This window comes from Lipophrys pholis (assembly GCF_963383615.2).
Source record: "Lipophrys pholis genome assembly, chromosome: 9".
Classification (NCBI taxonomy): Eukaryota; Metazoa; Chordata; class Actinopteri; order Blenniiformes; family Blenniidae; genus Lipophrys; species Lipophrys pholis.
Genome location: NC_137639.1, coordinates 11,952,431 through 11,970,176, shown reverse-complemented (window position 1 = coordinate 11,970,176; position 17,746 = coordinate 11,952,431). Strand labels below are relative to the sequence as shown.

The 17,746-nt window shown below is 40.6% G+C and overlaps 1 protein-coding gene across 1 annotated transcript in view; it reads left to right on the top strand.

The window, feature by feature from the left end:
* The window catches only part of sntb1 (syntrophin, basic 1), a 35,764-nt gene that overhangs the window by 6,656 nt on the left and 11,362 nt on the right, over nt 1-17,746 (top strand). Inside the window, exons 3-7 of the mRNA XM_080470856.1 lie at nt 6,140-6,392; nt 13,575-13,692; nt 13,843-13,932; nt 16,677-16,813; nt 16,933-17,129. Of these exons, the coding sequence (XP_080326982.1) occupies nt 6,140-6,392; nt 13,575-13,692; nt 13,843-13,932; nt 16,677-16,813; nt 16,933-17,129 (795 nt within the window). The remainder of the gene's footprint in view (nt 1-6,139; nt 6,393-13,574; nt 13,693-13,842; nt 13,933-16,676; nt 16,814-16,932; nt 17,130-17,746) is intronic.

Below are 17,746 nucleotides of genomic sequence, written 5' to 3'. Positions count from 1 at the left end.
TGTCTACCAGCTGAGTGTTTATGTCATTAGAGAAACTATCATCTCCTTCGTTGATAATAACAGCAATGTAGCGTAGCGATGGTGATTGTTCTGCTGGTGATAATAGATTGAAGCATTCATTTCTCTTCCATGTGAGTGAGACCCAGAGTTAAGGCTCGTCTAAAGGTTCTGGCTCTGTTTGAAGGTATACACTGTCAAATCCAACCATTGTGTTTTTTATTCATCCGTATGATCGTCATTACCAAACGTAACTTTTCTGTTTACAAAAAATGATCAGTTTAGTGTTTGCATTGGGGTTTTAAACTAAGTTTCATTGGATGACCCAGAATGTCACATCGTGGTTATGCAGCTTTAGTGACTTGTGTTGAATCTGTGTCATGGTGGATGAGTCAAAAGAAGACTGCAAATTCTACCTTCTGTCCACATTATCTGTGGCTGTGGTTTTCAGTAAATGCGGTGGTTTATGTTGCCGTTTATGTAACGAGGGAACATGAACCGATCGCAATTTGGTTTTAAGACTAACGAAACTCAGTGAATAAAGTGTATCATCACTTTTATTATGGTGGCTTGTGAATAAGTTATTTCTGAATTGTAGCTGTAAACATTAAAATGTTGGATAAACACGTACAGAAAAAAATACAACTCATAAAAAACTGAAAAGCAACCTGTAATTAGTGGTTAACAACTCCATCTTTCCTGATGCATTCTGTGGTATGAATAATTGTAAAAGTACAGTATATAAGGACATCTTATGTCTTAAACCTCAACGTTGAGTTTGAATGACAAGACTAGCAATGTTGTTATTTTATTACACTGAATCAACCACTAGAAATAAATAGAATATGTGTGCAATTATGTATGAATGTGAGCTAAAACCTATTACACATTGGGGAACATTGTGTTCTAAATATTACAAATTACAAAGTAATGCCATCTTATGGCTCTTGGTTGTATTAGAGAGTGAACTTCCTGGTTCTGACTTGAGTTTCATACACACTATTTCAACATGGGAAGCTTAAGCTTGACAGACTGGCTGTATTTATTTAAGGGCGTGAAGTCATCATTGACCAAAGTATTATTTAGGGGAGGATAACTGTGGATTAAATCCACCAGTGAATAAATAAATGTGATGTTATATATTCACACTTAAAATCTCAAGCATGTCCATGGCTGCAGTGTAAATGTGTGTATTTCCAGAACTTTGCACAAAAAGTAAAAAAAAATCTGTGTATTGTTAATCATTTCTTTGTTGTATAAATGTAAAAAAACAACAACATCTTATTGCACAGAAAATTTGGAATATATTTATTTACTTTGTCTCTTTAATTTGAGTCATATTTGAGGGTCGATATGGGGTCATCACTAATTGAAGAATCTTGATTTTCCTCTGCATTGTAAAGTGACAATGAGACACTTGATTGTCAGCAACTGAGGACACCAGCAGCTTAAACAGAGAGACAATGGCAAAGAAAAGCTGTTTGGCAATGGCAGCTGCTCATCCCACAAATGCATTTCCCATATAAAAGTGCCACAGTTTAAAAGTAAAATATCCAGTTTTTTAAATACTGTATCATTTATTCCCAACAAAACTGCAATTTCCCCACTTTTGACTTTTTTCCCTTCTTCGTACAGCGTCTTCTCTTTCTATGGTCAATACATACGACAGATAACCTGTTGAAATTACCTTGAGTTTAGTTATCTGCTGAAGTCAGCATCAGCAGCTTTGTGCCATTCAGGTAAAAGGTCCAAAAATCAACAGTGACCAAGCTTTTATTGCTTTTTTTTTTTCACGTCCACCTGTGGAATTTTGTGTGCCTCCAGAAAGCTGCTGAATGTATAAGTGACCTGTCAAGAACTTTTTCTACTTGAGCAAAATTTGTTTTTTCAGCACCCATCTCCGGCTTTAATAAAGACCTTCACTTTTGGCACTGTCCATTGTTAAACTAAGGCAGCATTTTAGATCCTCCAGATATTGGTTGAAATATAACAAAAACAAGCCGTGAGGTGAGATTTGTTAAAGCCCTGTCCAGATACCAGCATGGGTGTGAAAGAATTCATTCTGCAGTCTGAGGAGCCTCTTCTCCTCCTCTTCACAGCTTCTGCCGGTATTAAACAGAATTTCTCCCATCGGCTTAATAGGAGGAGATGTTTTATTTTAATGTACCTTGGTTGCACTTTCTCACCAAATGAGAAATCCCATTCGGAGCATATGGTAGAAAGTCCATTGAATTCAGGCTTCATTAAGTTCCGTTAAACTCCATTAAATAAAAGTACACAGTGAGACAGATATGTTAATTATGTCTGATGTTATTGAGCTCGCAGTGTGTGCTTGTGAAGCTGGCTGGCACTGCCCAAACACACCGGCTGAGCAATGCTACTGGGCAGATGTATGCTTCTTGTGTCAGTTGTCATTGTAAATGTGTGTTATAAACACAAGTAAAACCCGTAAAACTGTTTAAACCGATGAGTTTTCCCCTCTTCAGATCAAATGGATGGTCCCAGTTGTAACGTGTACAAAGTATTTTGCACAGTTTCAAACTGAGTTGATGACGTTAGGCCATCATCAGTCGCAGTGAGTGAGAATTGACGGGGAGTTAAGCGGCTATTTCCAAGTGAAATAATAAAGAGTCATAATTAAAAAAAAAAGATTTAATCGCACACGTGCATGCTCTGGCTCTTGTCTGAAGCACACGCCAAATAAGTGGAGGACAAAATCAAACAGTTGGGGGAGGTAAACCATTCATTTGGATCTTTTTTTCTTTGACTTATGTAACGGCACACCAGCTCGTAGCCTCGTTTCAAATGAAGGTTCAAGTAGCACGAGACTTATCCTCTCCGAATTCTGCTCCCGCTATTGAGGCTATTGTGCAAAGTTGGCTTTGTTGGCCCGGTAATGGAACAGAAACACGACACAAGGGACTGTACAAACACACACACACACACACACACACACACACACACACACACACACACACACACACACACGCACACGCACACGTACGCACTTCCAGTATAATGATGGCGTGATTGCATGCACCCCACTTTTTTTCTCGTCCAGTACAAACAATTACAGCTCCAATCCTGCGCACAGTGGGCGCACTGTCTTTGTAAATGTGAACAGCGAACAAATCAGTACACTAAATGGTACACGCAGAGTTCAGAAATACATCTGTGAGTTTGTAACCTGAGCTGTAAATTCAGTTTCAAGTGAAATTTGGAAGTTAAAGAGCGTGATTCTTCCTGATCTCTCGTCATGCCTACACTGTTGTTTTCTCGTGGAGGAAACACGAGCACAAGCCTGTGCCGTTCAACCGCAGTTCTTGTGGTTTCCTTTGCGGTTATATGTGCTTTAGCAGTGTATTTAGCAGATACCACAGCTTGATGCATAACCACTGCGTAGGGTCGTGAAACAAATCTTCACAAATCTTAGAGCTCAGCTTTACTGGAACAACAAAGTGTGTTTTATCAATGTCAATACAGTATTAACACTGTATAAATACACTACAGCGTAACCTTTAAATTGCATTTCGGACTAGTTGAGAGCAGGCAAACTGCGTCCTAGCATTGCAAAAGATATACAGTACTGTGTACCTGGTCAAGTACTAAATATTCTATTTCAAAATTAACTATACAATTGCTTTAGTTTCAGTGAATTAAGTGTGTTCCTAATATTTTTATCATGCAATGCTCACTTCACCGACTTTCAGCTTTCAAATAGAAGCTGCTGTCTTAATGCCACTTTTCACTAAACTTCTGTTTACTGCAGAAATATCCAAGTCAGTCTTTCCAACGGCAAGATGTCCAACTGTAAAATACACAATGGGCAGTACTTTCACTACCTCTAATGAGTTTTCTTCTTCTTCTTCTTTTTTTTTCTTTCACTGCAGCTTCTTTTTGTCATCAGTTATTAATTAGTTCATGAATCTACTATTTGCAAGGAATAATAACATCCGGATCACAAAGCATCTTCCTCTAATGGATGTAACGTCAGCTGAACGAAGCCGTAAGCTTCACTGTCGTACTGCTCCAATGCAACAGCTACGTCTAACTGCTGGTAGTAACACCGCTAACACTTATTAAAGAAGTAACTATAATTCCTCAACCGCTACTACGTTTTGTGCAACTTGTATAACTGATCTTCACTGTGATTACGATAAGGGATTGAATTTTGACCTTGGGTCTAAGATGTTTGTTGAAATTCTTCTGCAGCTTTTGCACAAAAACATGGAAGTAGGCAGTCTGTGTTTATGTCACAATCTTTGTACGCAAACAACTTCAGCTCAAGGGTGAACAACATTGACCTTTTTCCTTCGCATTTAACTCCTACGCATTCCTTTATGTCATTTTGGCCTCAAATTGCGTGGCCCTAAACGAAATACCGCAATTGTCACCATTCAAGTGAACCATATTCAGTCGTCTCAATCCATTAAATGTGCTCTTATTGTATCCTGCTATGATAAATTTTAAGACATAAATCTGTATTTTTTTCAGTTCTTTAATCTAACATGAGTGTGGGGTTAGTTCTGAGCAGCGGGCTTGTGCGTGGACCTCCAGTGTCTCCTCTGTTAAGTGTCGTCAGCCTGTCATTCCCTCGTCCACAGGTCGGCGGTTCGGCTTGTTACACCGTCTCATAGGGCTCTATAGTGCTGCTACCGAGGATAGTTCACATGCCGGATTACAAACGCCACCAGCTATATGCCAATTATACGCAGCTGTACAGTGGGATATGCCAATTACACATTTGGGCCAGAGCAAGAATTCCGAGCATTGAAAAGATATAAAGCATGGTGAGCACCTACTTTATCGCTGTAGCTCTTTTTCTGCCTTTTAGTAAAACATGTGTCCTGTCTTCCCCTTTCAAACCTGAGGACATGAGGAATTTAAAATAGTTGTCAAGCCTCTAAGGAATCCATTTGACTTTTACAAGTAGACTTTTCTGTTTCTCCTACTTGGAAAGTTTTTTTTTTTTTTTTTTTTTTTGTTCAGGTAGCCCTGCAGCGTCCGCTGTGAATGACCTCTCAGATTTGTTGGAGCGGGAAGGGTGAAGCTTTGTAATTGTTCATGCCACAACTTCCCTGTGGCCGCAGAGATTTACTGTCAATACGTTTTAACAAATTAATTATGAGATGAAGACCCACCTTAGCCTGTTTTGGCTTTCAGCATGTTGGCATTTGCCGTTGTAATTTCACTGGCAGCAGAGACTGACTGCAACTCATTGTGATAGAAACGAACTGGAGTGCTGCTGTCTGTGCTGCAAACCGAAACGTGCAACATTCAACGAGAGCACAGGATCTTCACACATTTATTTTACTATAGCAAGCCATGCGTAACCCATCGAGTCATGCTTGTTTTAAAGAAGATGCACTCACTCCGAACCATTGTAATAAACAGACACAGGGTCTTCACTTTCATCTCCATAGAGGAAAATGACTCCAGCAAGTTTTCATATTCTGCCCACACACACCCTCTTGGGCCTTTACACCAAAGTTCAGGCATCATTAATGCACAAAGCTGTTGTTGAAAATTATTTTTCTGCTGCTGCTGCTGCCCCATGACAGTTTGTAATGCTTACCCAACACCTCAGCTGTATTATAATTAGTTAAAATTTTGGCTGTGTATTCAAACATCTGTGGTACACCCCCCCCCCCAAACACACACACACACACACACACATATACACACACACACACGCACGCACGCACGCACACACACACACACACACACATATACACGCACGCACGCACGCACGCACGCACGCACGCACGCACGCACACACACACACACACACACACACACACACACACACATGTCGTATGTCTTGTCACACTTTTCTAGTTAGTCTTCTCCGTGCTGCTGCAACGTATGGATTTTCCATCACAAGACGGCCATGAGGTCAAACACTCTGCCGAGATTTTAATACGCACCAAATTAAATGGGTTAACATAATACAAGTTGGTGCCAGTGTTGTGCTCTTGGCCTTGATGTAGAACGTTTTCAGACATTAGTATTAGAGAGTAAAATAATCTTTGAAGCACTTCAGAAAATGGAGTCATGTGTAAAGTCAATAAAGAAAATTCCCAGAGTTTAATACTATGTTCCTCTTTCTGCTGTATCTCTGATTTTCTCCTTTCCTCTCCAGTCAAGTACATGCGAGAGGCCACGCCATACGTCAAAAAAGGCTCCCCTGTGTCAGAGATCGGCTGGGAGACCCCCCCCCCTGAGTCCCCACGCCTCGGCAGCCCACCCATCACCTCTTCATCGTCCTCCTCCTCGTTTGATCCCCCAAGCCCATCTACGCAGTCCTCCCTGTCTCTCAGCGGAGACCGGAGGTGCATACCACTGAAGATGTGTTATGTAACCAGAGCCATGACCACACCCGACCTGGAGAACAGGTAACTGGGACACACACACACACACACACACACACACACACACACACACACACACACACACACACACACACACACACACACACACACACACACACACACACACACACACACACACACACACACACACACACACACACACACACACACACACACACACATATCTCACAAACACCTGACTCTCAAAACTAACTCTTTGTGAGCTCTCCTTGCACTTGTTGCTATTATTTTTCACATCATCAGTTTCTGAACGCATACATGTTTTTCAATCAAGTTAGTCAAATTTGAAATCAGCAAAAAAAAAAAAAACAGAGTTGGACCTTTTTTAAGGGATTTAAAGTCAAATAAAGAAAAGAAGAAATTGATCAGCTTTCATCCATCCTCTCTACGTAAAATATTTAAGTTAGGATAATGTGGTGCTCGAGCCTATAATAGCTTGCGGTGTAAATGGGACACCTTGAAAAGTCAACAGTCGATGAGATAGCTAAAACAGAGACAATTTAAGCCCCTATCCTATCGAGTGCGAGTTATAGTGCCTTGCTAATTGTAGTTTTGTCTGGTGAATGTTGAGCAAATCTTGAGAGATTATTATCTAAATGTCATGCAACATCCATGAAAACTGCAGATGCGTTTTAACCCGAATTTCACCAAAAGTTTGTGTAGCATACACAACGTACCAATTTAGGCTAACTCCAATTTAAATGTGTTGCCTATTTTCTCATTTTCTCATTTGTTTGTGTCTCCCACTTGTTATGAGTTGCTCGAGCACGATGAGATAGAAGCTTTAAAGACACCACTCAGTCTCACCGGCATCTTTAGAGGCTCACCACTATACAACTGCAGCACCCATTATGCTATCTCTTTTTTTTTAACTCTAATATGAGATACTGCCTCTCAAATATCAGCATGTGCTCAGGCCACCATGGAGTCACTGTTTCAATTTCCACACAGAGAATTGGATACATTTATGTGCACTGCGACTATATAAAAGGTGCACAGCACATCTATTGTGAAGAGAAATGTCACGTATGTCATGTGTGTGACTATGAACTGTCTCCCAGGCTTTTCTTTCTCTGTTGTCTCTGGCAACTGTCCTGCAGTTCAACCCTGAAACACCCAATCGATGGTTACTTTAATTAACGAAAGGTTAACCAGTTCCTCTCATCTCCTTAACTCAACACTGTGACACATGGAGAATGGAAACATCTGCCCCTGGCGCCGATGTATTTTACTCCAATCCTGAAGGGATTACTCAAATGTATTTTTTTTTCCCACTTTTTTGGGGCCGTTTTTAGTTTTTCTTAAAGTCAGACGTTTGAAGTAGTGTTTGGATAATACTGAGCTCGCAGGGGGTGGTCCGCTAGGAGGTGTCATCAAGCTAATTGGTTGGTAATATGACAATGACCCAGTCACACAGCAGGGGGGCAAACAGTGATTTACTCTCTTTTCTCTCTGTCATTTTTCTGTATTTCATTTCACAATCCATGTGCCTTCGAGCCGGTTATCGCTACCTACTTATCTCTCTTACTATGTTGTATTTTTTCCCCACTTGTGATACATTCACTGTCACTGCTTCTCCCGTCTGCTTTTCAGTCTTCGGTACTTGTTTGTATTTTTCTGCCCTCTTTTGTCCACTCACTCCTTTCTCCCTTTCTTTTCTTTCATCATCCATGTTTGTGTTTGCAGCTTTGTCGGTTATCTCTCGTACGTCTGAATCAATTCTTTCTTCTATCTCCACTCCCTTCCCATCGTTGTCAGCTCCTTGATGTATTCCTTTTTCCCTTCACAACAATTCTCTCTATCGTTCTGTCCCTCCATCTATGTGCGTCCCTCTCTGCATATGTATGATTTTTAGAAGTTCAATCTCGCTAAAGTTGAAAGCTTTAGATGATGAAGGCAACATCAAAGTCAGGTCGTAACAGTGAAGTGTGACTTTAAAACTGAGGACCGAGGAAGTTTGGACTCCTCAACCTGTGAATTCCAACTGTTAATGTACACAAACAAATACTTGTAAACAAAGCGGGAATTTATCCAGAAAACAGATGATTTTCTGTTGACTAGCAAACCAGATGGGTTGAATCTGATGTATATTTTTGGTGCTAGAGCCACTTGTGAAAACAGGAGCGACTTTTACAATGTACAATTATGACAGAATCAGCGTGGACGGAGGAGATGAATTAACCCTGCTTATGCACAATGTTTTCAAGTGTGAACATAAAACTATTGTTGCATTTTGGGGGTCCGTTTAGATGACAACGGTGCTCGGAGCCACTGAAAACACTGCTTTTTGAGAACGGCTCCCAAGGTGGAACTTTTCAAAAACGCTCTGTCTCTGTGTAAACATGGAAACATGCAACTCTTTGAAACATGCGACTCTAAGAAAGGAGATACAACTTTTCTGAATTGCTGCTACTGCGCTTGTGCACCACAGCTGTAGTAAATATTTCCTCCTAACATGGGCGACTAGATGGACAATAACAACAGTGGCAGCCTCCACAGTGACATGACTTCCAGTCCATATGCTCTTGGGACTTGGTATTTTTATAGTTGAGAGTCACTATAATGGCAATCCAACTTTGTCGTCTGTCCATACGAATGTCTGTACTCGCCATTGTTAATGTTTTTAGTGTGTGGTTCTCTGTACGTGTGTGTGGTTTCTTTACAAAAACAAACAACAGCTCCCACTATTGGCTTTACATGCTAACTACATAATTTTCAAAATGTTGCCATTTAAACGTGAAACTTCTCTGAAAAGAAAAAAATAGCTAATTGCCAAACTATCAGTCTCGTTTGAAAAAGGGTTTATTTAAGTTAGTTAATATTTCTGTGCAAAATATAACAATCTTAAATAAAAGGGAAGGCGTGAGATCCGAGCACAGACTGTTACAAACCAGCAAATGTCAACAATAAATACACAATAATCACCAAGAATCTTTCAATTCAGCTAACAGGCGTTTATTGACAAAAATGTATCAAGTCACAAATATTTCTGAAAAAATCTTTTAAATAAACACATCTAAGTGCTAAGTGCCAAGCTGTTGCTGTAGCGATGGAAAAACGCTTTCCGAGGTCACGTGACAATACCGAGCGGCTGTGTCGGCCCCGTATTGATCGCACAAGTTTTAACTGCATGTCGGAACATTTTAATGTGTTTGTTACTGCCCCCTGCGCTGTTAGCATTATCGTATTCGAAAACTGTTGTCCTTGTGATTAATATTTCTCTAAATTACTGTTTAATGCATAAAGAGTAACACATAAATCCCTCCTAGTGTAAATGTTCATAAATTAGTTTTCTTTTCAAGTGTTGATAACATCTAAATCAGAGATCATCTTAATCCAACTAACATTAAACTTCAACTGCTCTGAGCTCGAAGCTTTCACTGATATGACAGTCCTAACTGAAAAACGCAAGTTACTATTTATTTTTTTTTAACAAATTTATTCAGGTACTATTTTTTTTTTTTTTGTATTTTAGAGAACATTGTTGGTGTGATCATGACAATGAGAGCCTATACACTTGTTCACAAAAGAAACGGCTGCTTAAGTAACTTTTTAGTGAGGTACAATAATGTTTTGCCCAAACTGGTAATGTTTACATTCAGATTTTCCTCTATGACTCTTTCCTTTTTTCTACATTGTTGAGTGGATTTACAGCTGCAACTGCTTCTGTTTGAGCCTCATTATTCCAGAGTCAGAAGAAGGTTTCTCTTTAGTAATTTTGTTAAACTGCATTTAATGAGTGAGGAGCTGGTTTTGAAACTACAATTTATTTTATAAATGTGAAAAGAAATCAGCTCAGCTTAATGTGTATTGAAGATACAGGACGAGGCTCGATACTGTCTGCTTTTTTTTAAATAGTCTGTGGAGCTTTTGAACTCAACAACAATACATAACAGGAACTCAGTAACATCTCAATGTGTCTTTCTAAATGGTAATTTTTGCGCTCACAAGTTTTCATGCAATAGAAAAACAAACTTTTAAGTGGAGCCAACCTGTTAAACTTGTAGAGTTCTCCTGAAAATGATACAAGACAACCTTGTGTAATATCTGTGGACACACAAAGACACATTGATTGAATCAAGTACTTTGACTCAACTTCCTCTTGTTCTTTAAAAACAAATTATTATATATAAGCTGTACAAGCAGATCCTCATAAGGACTTTTGAATATTATTTTTTAGAAGTGTAAACAGCCTATTATTATCACACCTGAAACCATATGAGGACTGTGGCAATTCCCCCTTTCCAGGGTTGGTAATTCAGTTTTGGTGACACAGGATGATTGAAAGACGGTCACGTTGCAGCACAGAGAGGAATGTCCTTTGAGTTTGTGACTCTCGTGGAAAATCAGTAATAAAACATGGATAATATATTAAACCATTTTAGAGCACTCTTGAGTTGAACATTTACTGTTTTGGCCATAACCTTGGGTTTAATGGAAAGCTGGTTATACAAGAGGTGGGGTCAGTATCTCATCCAGTCACATGGGGAAGTTTTGCCTTCCACAGATAACACTTTGTTTTGCAGTTTGATAAAGTTCCCGGACAGAGTCAGAGCTCAAGTTCCTGGTTGAATTTACCTTTACGAGAAAATGTTTTGTTTGTGTGTTTTTTTTTAATGAAGCTTTTTCCTCATCCTTTGTGCCAGGACAAATTCCCCTTTGACTCACCCAGTAAATGTTTGGTAAATGTTTGCATGGCAGGACACCCAAATAGAAACATCTTCGGTTAGGTTTAATCCATGAAAATTGAAAAAGGTGCTCACATCCATATAGGAAAGTTGGATATTTTTCAGAGTTTGTCTGTCCCTAGATAATAGGCAGAAGTTGGAGATTACAGGGTGAGACCAAACTTACTTTCTGTTTTTCTCATTTTGGGTGCAGGGATTTAATGGTTTAAGAGGCTTTACGTTAAGTGACAGGGAAATCTGGCTTATCTTTCTTCACTAGACTCGGTGCAATGTTGCATTCCTCTGAGGGCTTTCTCTTCATTTTGGCAGATGTTGTTAAAACTGTGCTTAAGCCTGAGACAAGTTCAGGAAGCGAGGGATATGAGGGACACCCAACAGTGATAGAGAGATGATAAAAGACAAAAGAAGAGAGGAGTGGATGGGGACAAACGAAAATTCATGTTTATTACCTTTAATTTAGGATTTCCTCACCCTAACTTGGATTGTGTTTCCCAGCATGAACAATAATCTTCTGTGACAACCATGACAATTTGCACTGTAGGAATATGTAACTTGCAAACACACAGAAAACATAAGTGGCTGTGCTAAACTACTGGCAGAATCAGCTTGAACGTTTGCAGTTTGACATTTTTCTATGGTACAGTGTTAAATGTCAACCTAGACAGATTGTACACCGACATGACGTATCTATGCAGATCGAGTCAGGGCAAGTCAGTTTCATTCATATTTCCTAAAAGAGAATCAAAGTTGCTGTACAATGAATCCAATATACAATAGCTTCAAGCGTTGTTGTACAAAGGAGAACCCTCAACACTTTATTGAGAAATAGCGTCATGCAAAGTAAGTCATATAATTAGAACATTTTGACTTGGTTAATGGTCAGTGAAGAAGCTATACAGCAACAGACCGAATATATAATTATAAGAACTTCAAATCATCTGTCACACACATTCAATTATTTATCTCTAGTGAGTTTCATTCCACTTTATTTGATCAAAAACTTGAGTTTTCAGCTACATCATTACCTGTGTCATTGCTTTGAAATGGCTACTTGGCAATCAAAACATTCCTTCCACGGCACTGTTGTGTATGCATACAGAGTCAATCGATGAATATTTATAATCGTCACTGCATGAATCAAATCTGTATGCTGGAACTGATCTCCCAAGCTTGAAAACACACTATATGTAGTGATAATCCTGCGAGGACAACTATCCTTTGATTAAGCCAGAGATTGAACCTCATTTAAGCAGAAGCAGACTTATATAACTACATATACAGTATACATGGAGTATATGCATGGGGGTCAACTTCAAGTTCTGCTCCCTGTGTCTACTCTCCATCATGCATGTAGGAGTAGCTCTAAAGTAACACTAAACCAACCAGGAAAAGAAAAGCTCCTCTGTTGCTCATAGCAGTAAATATTACCTCCAAAACAAACACAATCCTCAACAAAGCTACTCTAAAAAACACACATCTGGACCTGGAGTTCCCCCCCTCCTCCTCTGCACTCCCCCCGTCTGTCCTCAGTCAACTTGTATTTTACAAGCACTGCCTCTATTTTTAACTCAGAGTAACACCTGGAGCTGATCTGCTGTAGACCGGTTACTACCAGGGCTTGACAGAAGAGCAAATTCATCACATTCACTGGGGCTTTTCCAGGTCTCAAGGGTACGTGATAGGGGAAATTTGCACGGAGAGCATGTTTTTGCAGAGCTGGTTTAGAAGAGTTTCTGTTTAAAAACCAGGAACACCTGGTTGGTGACCTGCTGTTAACAGAAACACTACATCGGTTCAGATTTGGTAATAAAAGTCACCACATCAAGAACAGATTTTCACCATTTCCATCATCCAGGCTGAGGATGATCCCTGACATTTCTGCTTTCTGTATTTTTTTTTTGCTCTGAAATACCTCTTTAACTTTATGAAGCCGAGCACTTGAAGCTATGCCATAAAGCAGCGGTGCTCTGCTCCACGCATTGCAGGCAGCCACATGTCGCTTCAAATGCAGATTCACCGAGCACACAACCAAAGAGCCATTCAGAGACATCGAGAGGCATATGCTTTTCTCCCGAGGCCAGAAGCACTCCCATATGATATAAGCAGATTAGTTATGGAAATTGACTGGGAGAGAGCATTGTGTCATATGGCCCACAGAAAATGCATGAGCAATGCCTGTTTCATGTTTTCAATTGACTTGAATAAACTCACATTTCAATACACTTCATTTCATTGTGGCAACTGAGTGCCCATTATCGAGTGGATGAGACAAACGAGCATCTGTCGGAGCTAAAACAAAAATTGCTAGCATTTGGTTTCCAAAGCCGATTGGTTGAGACCAAATCGGGGTTACCTGATAAGGCAAGCAATTTATTCTAAATATTCCAAAAGGATGTGTTTTTATTCATTTAAGGTTGTGAATTAAACAAGTTTTAGAACTCCCCTGTGATAAGACAGAGGTTCAAGCTGTTTTAACTTTTCTTATCTCCTCCTCCAGACAACTGGAGCTGCACTCCCCTGACACCAGGCACACCGTGGTGCTGCGATGCCCAGACCAACCGTCTGCCCTGTCCTGGTTCGCTGCCATGCACTCGGTCACATCAACACTGGCACAGGTCTGTCTTTAATTCCATTGATTTAAAGGTAATTCTCTTCATCAAAGTTCTATTAGTTATTGCAGGGAGCATGATTCGGCTCCTCACAACAGCTTTGAATGGGATACATCCTGAATAATCATGTCGCCTAAACCTGTCATCCGACCACAGCGGGCGCTGGCAGAGGTCGTCCAGAATACGGCCAGGACGGGAGTAGCTGGCAGCAAAGAGATACGACACTTGGGATGGCTGGCAGGGAAGGTAGGCAATGTGTTTGCTTGTGTAGTCTTGTTACTCAGGTTGTATTACTCATGTATTACTCATGTAATCAGCTTCAGCTTCTTCAAGGAATAAAAAGTTAATTATTAGTATTAGTATTTGTTATTAAAGTATACAATTGTGTGCCCTATATTTGGATTAAGGTTAAGAAATTGTTAAGTTCAGGTCAAGGTATGAAAAGAAAGCTGTTGTTGAAAATGCTACAATCAGTTATTAAATTCCTGATATCTTTTCAGTGTCGCACTCGTGACAGGAATCATTGTGTGGTGAAAAACTCAATAAAGCTGTTCACATCCTGCTTTCCTTTGCACCTTTGCACTTGTTGTGTAAACAGGAGCTTTTAGATGGCCTGTGTCAGAAAGATATGGCAATTATCTGACAATGGCCCTGTCAATTCACATGTCGGCAAGATGTAACCCTGAGTGTATGAGGAGGGCAGAGAGATGTGGTCGGACATTGTTTAAATAGCAGACAACTTATCTAACTATGGAAATACAAAGGCTGCGATGTGTGTGTACACGTACCTGTGTTTGCCTGCATATTATGCACTGTGTACATGTACAGCAGACACACATCTTCTCACTAAGCAGGTACACAAACAGCTAAAGCCCCACTTTCTCTTTCATATACAGTCACACACCTGTGCAAACACACACACTCGCTGACACACGCATACCTCTCCAATTTAGTCCTCGTAAATCTGCCAATATTTGATCCTTCAAATGCAGTACAATATGCTGTTACTTAGCAACATTTTCCCATTATGTTAAAAAGATGACCCTTGACCCTCTAAGTCCCACCGTATGATTGGTTGAGGCAGAACTTCAAAGAGCAGCCTAGGATTCCATGGCTAGGCTGCAGATAAGCTCCCGTAATGAGAATAGTTATGGAGCATTGTAAAATGAAACACCGGGCTGGATCAGTGTGTGCGTGTGCGTGTGCGCGTGCGCGTGCACGTGCGCTAGTGCTAGTGCGTGTGCGTGTGCGTGTGCGCTCTAAGTGAGGGGGTTTAAAGGGGGCCGGGTTGGTGAGGGGGCACCTCAAAGTAATAGCAAAAAAATGTCTACCTGCGTGTGTACAGCTGCCACATTTATTTTTAGCAAACTGGATTTACAGTAGTGAATCCATAATGTCTTTATACATTCAGCACACACACCGCTTTTCTCTCTGGCTCACAGTCTCATAAACCTGACTGGCACCTACTAGCCACCAAATTGTTTTATTATTTGTTTCACCAGAGCTTCGCAAATTCCTAAAAATCAGTACTTGGTTACAGTTACTTATATAAAAAGTATTGCACTTACTTTACAAATTCACTGAAAAAAAGGTTACTAGTATTCTGAATACATTTTTAATGGTCTCTCTGAACTCCCATGGCTTTATAATGTGCACAAATGTATGTGTTACACTCAGTGTAAGTCCAGGATGTGTCATTCTATGCTCAGTTTGCATATTCTACCTTTGCATGCTTTTTTTTCGGGGGGGGGGGGGGGGGCATGCCGATTTACTCTAAATTGCTTGTAGGTGTGACTGTGTTTGTCTTTCTGTGTTGGACTCTTGTCCTGTCCAGACTGTATCCTGCCTTAACTCTTGTTACCTAAAGTGATGAAGAAGATGACTGCTGCTTGTTGTAGGGTTTTTGTGATACATTAGCTGAAGTGTCAACACTGTGGATCAATCTGATAACTGAGTTACTCATTCAGAAAGTTGAGAAGATGTTTCTTGAGTTAACTGGAGGGAGTTGTGCTCTAATCTTGCTGTTAGCTGTTGTTGAAGGAAACAAATTAATATTGACAACCGACGAAGCAGCAACAAAACAGCTGAGATGAACCACAACGTATTACACAGCAGCATATAAATGTTCAGTTACGGTTGCAAATACAGTCCATTTGAAGTATTCTTAATAGGTTGATGCTAACATCACTTACAGTCTGACATCTTTCACATCACAGTAACATTTCTTCTCCAGTAAATTAAAGTTAAGTGTTAACGGTCACTGTTTCCATAACTTTGAAGCGAATAATTGGCTTGTGTGCAGGGTAAATAGACAGCAGCTCCACAACTGCACAGCAAAACTGTAAAGTAGTACTGTCATAGCAAAATGTTTCTTTTAGTTTCTTTAACACATATGTTTTAAAAACCAGAGAATGACTTTCGTATCGGTTAGAATGTAGACACTGGAGTTTGCCAACTTCGTGAGCTGATAAGTTTATCAGTAATGGATTTTTTTCTTCTTCAATTTAAATTATTTCACCATCATTATGTATCTGCCATGTAGTAATAATGCCATGAGCTGCTGCTGAGACCCAGCTTTCAATTTTGATTTATTACTTCATATTACGGTTCAATCGGACCAATCTGCCTCCACTTCTCATCAGCGTGTGCCGTTAGCAGGTGCTTTTGTCGTCCTGGTAATTCTCCTGATTAGTACAGCCAATTTGATGAGGATGCATCAAAGCAATTGAGTGTTGAACAAGAGAGAGCTACAGTGAATAGAATGAGAGCTGAATAACACAACACACTTCAGGCTCCGGCAGTTTGTGCACTTCAAAATGCCACGCAATAATCCATTAAGAAAGTAACTGGTATTAGGCGTTGTTTTTGTTTCTCGTTTGAATTGCAGAGTTCTCGTTTACTTTACGCAGGATAAGGCTGCAGTAAATGGAAACCTGTGATGGAAAGCCGCCAACGGTCGGGCCTTTTCTCATGGTTTATCTTTGTTTCAGACTGAGAGCGAGAAGCAGTGCTGGAAGCCGCTGCTGGTGGTGGTGACGGAGAAGGACCTGTTACTGTTTGATAGTTTACCTCGAGGCAAAGAGGCCTGGCAGAGCCCTGCACACATTTATCCACTCTTAGCCACTCGGTAAGTCACCGATAGCTTTTTTCCCAAACCTAGACAATTTGATATCTGTGATCAAATACGTATAAAAAATATCTTCTTATTCCTCTTAGTGGCTTCAATGTGTGTGAATGTTTCCCCAGTCTGGTTCACTCTGGTCCGGACCGGGGATCGCCTCACTCAGGCACGGAGCTGTTCTTTGCCACACGGACCGGCACACGACTCGGCATCGAGACGCACCTGTTCCGAGCGGAGACCACCAAGGACCTCTCATTGTGGACCAGGCAGATCGTTAACGGATGTCACGCATCAGCTGAGATGATCAAAGAAGTCTCCACAAGTGAGTCTAGATACACAACATATCAGCATTAAGTCTGAGTAACACAAGCTCCTTAAAAAAAAAAATGAGGTGAAAACAAAAAGACACAAAAGCCCACGGAGACGTGAAGAAATGCAAGCATGTGGCGGCGGATGGCGCAGAGAGAGCTGCACAGGTCACTGCGCTGGCTCCTGCATTGCATCCTCAGACATGTTCAGGCATGCTACATCTGAATATATTCAGGGAGATTTTCAGTGGCTGCAACAGGAAGCACTGCCTGAGGTGTTGCAAGCTTAAATCCGAAGCACAACGCGGAACAAAAACATGCAAACGCACAAAGGCGCCACACGCCTGCTCGTACATGGAGATAAACAGTTTGTGACATAAGTTGACAATCATATGGAAGATGTGAACGAAATGCTTACTACTATTTATAGAAAGGAATGCAGTTCTAGAGTGTGTTGGTGTGTATTGGGCATTGGTTGTCTAGGGAATTCCACCAGTATAACCACCCCCCCCCCACACACACACTTCTCTCTCCTCCTCCTCACCCCTTGCCCCCTCCTCTTTTTCAAAGCACAAAATGTCCTGGGAACTGCACATCTCCCCTGGGTCCCCCCTTATCTCTCCATATATAA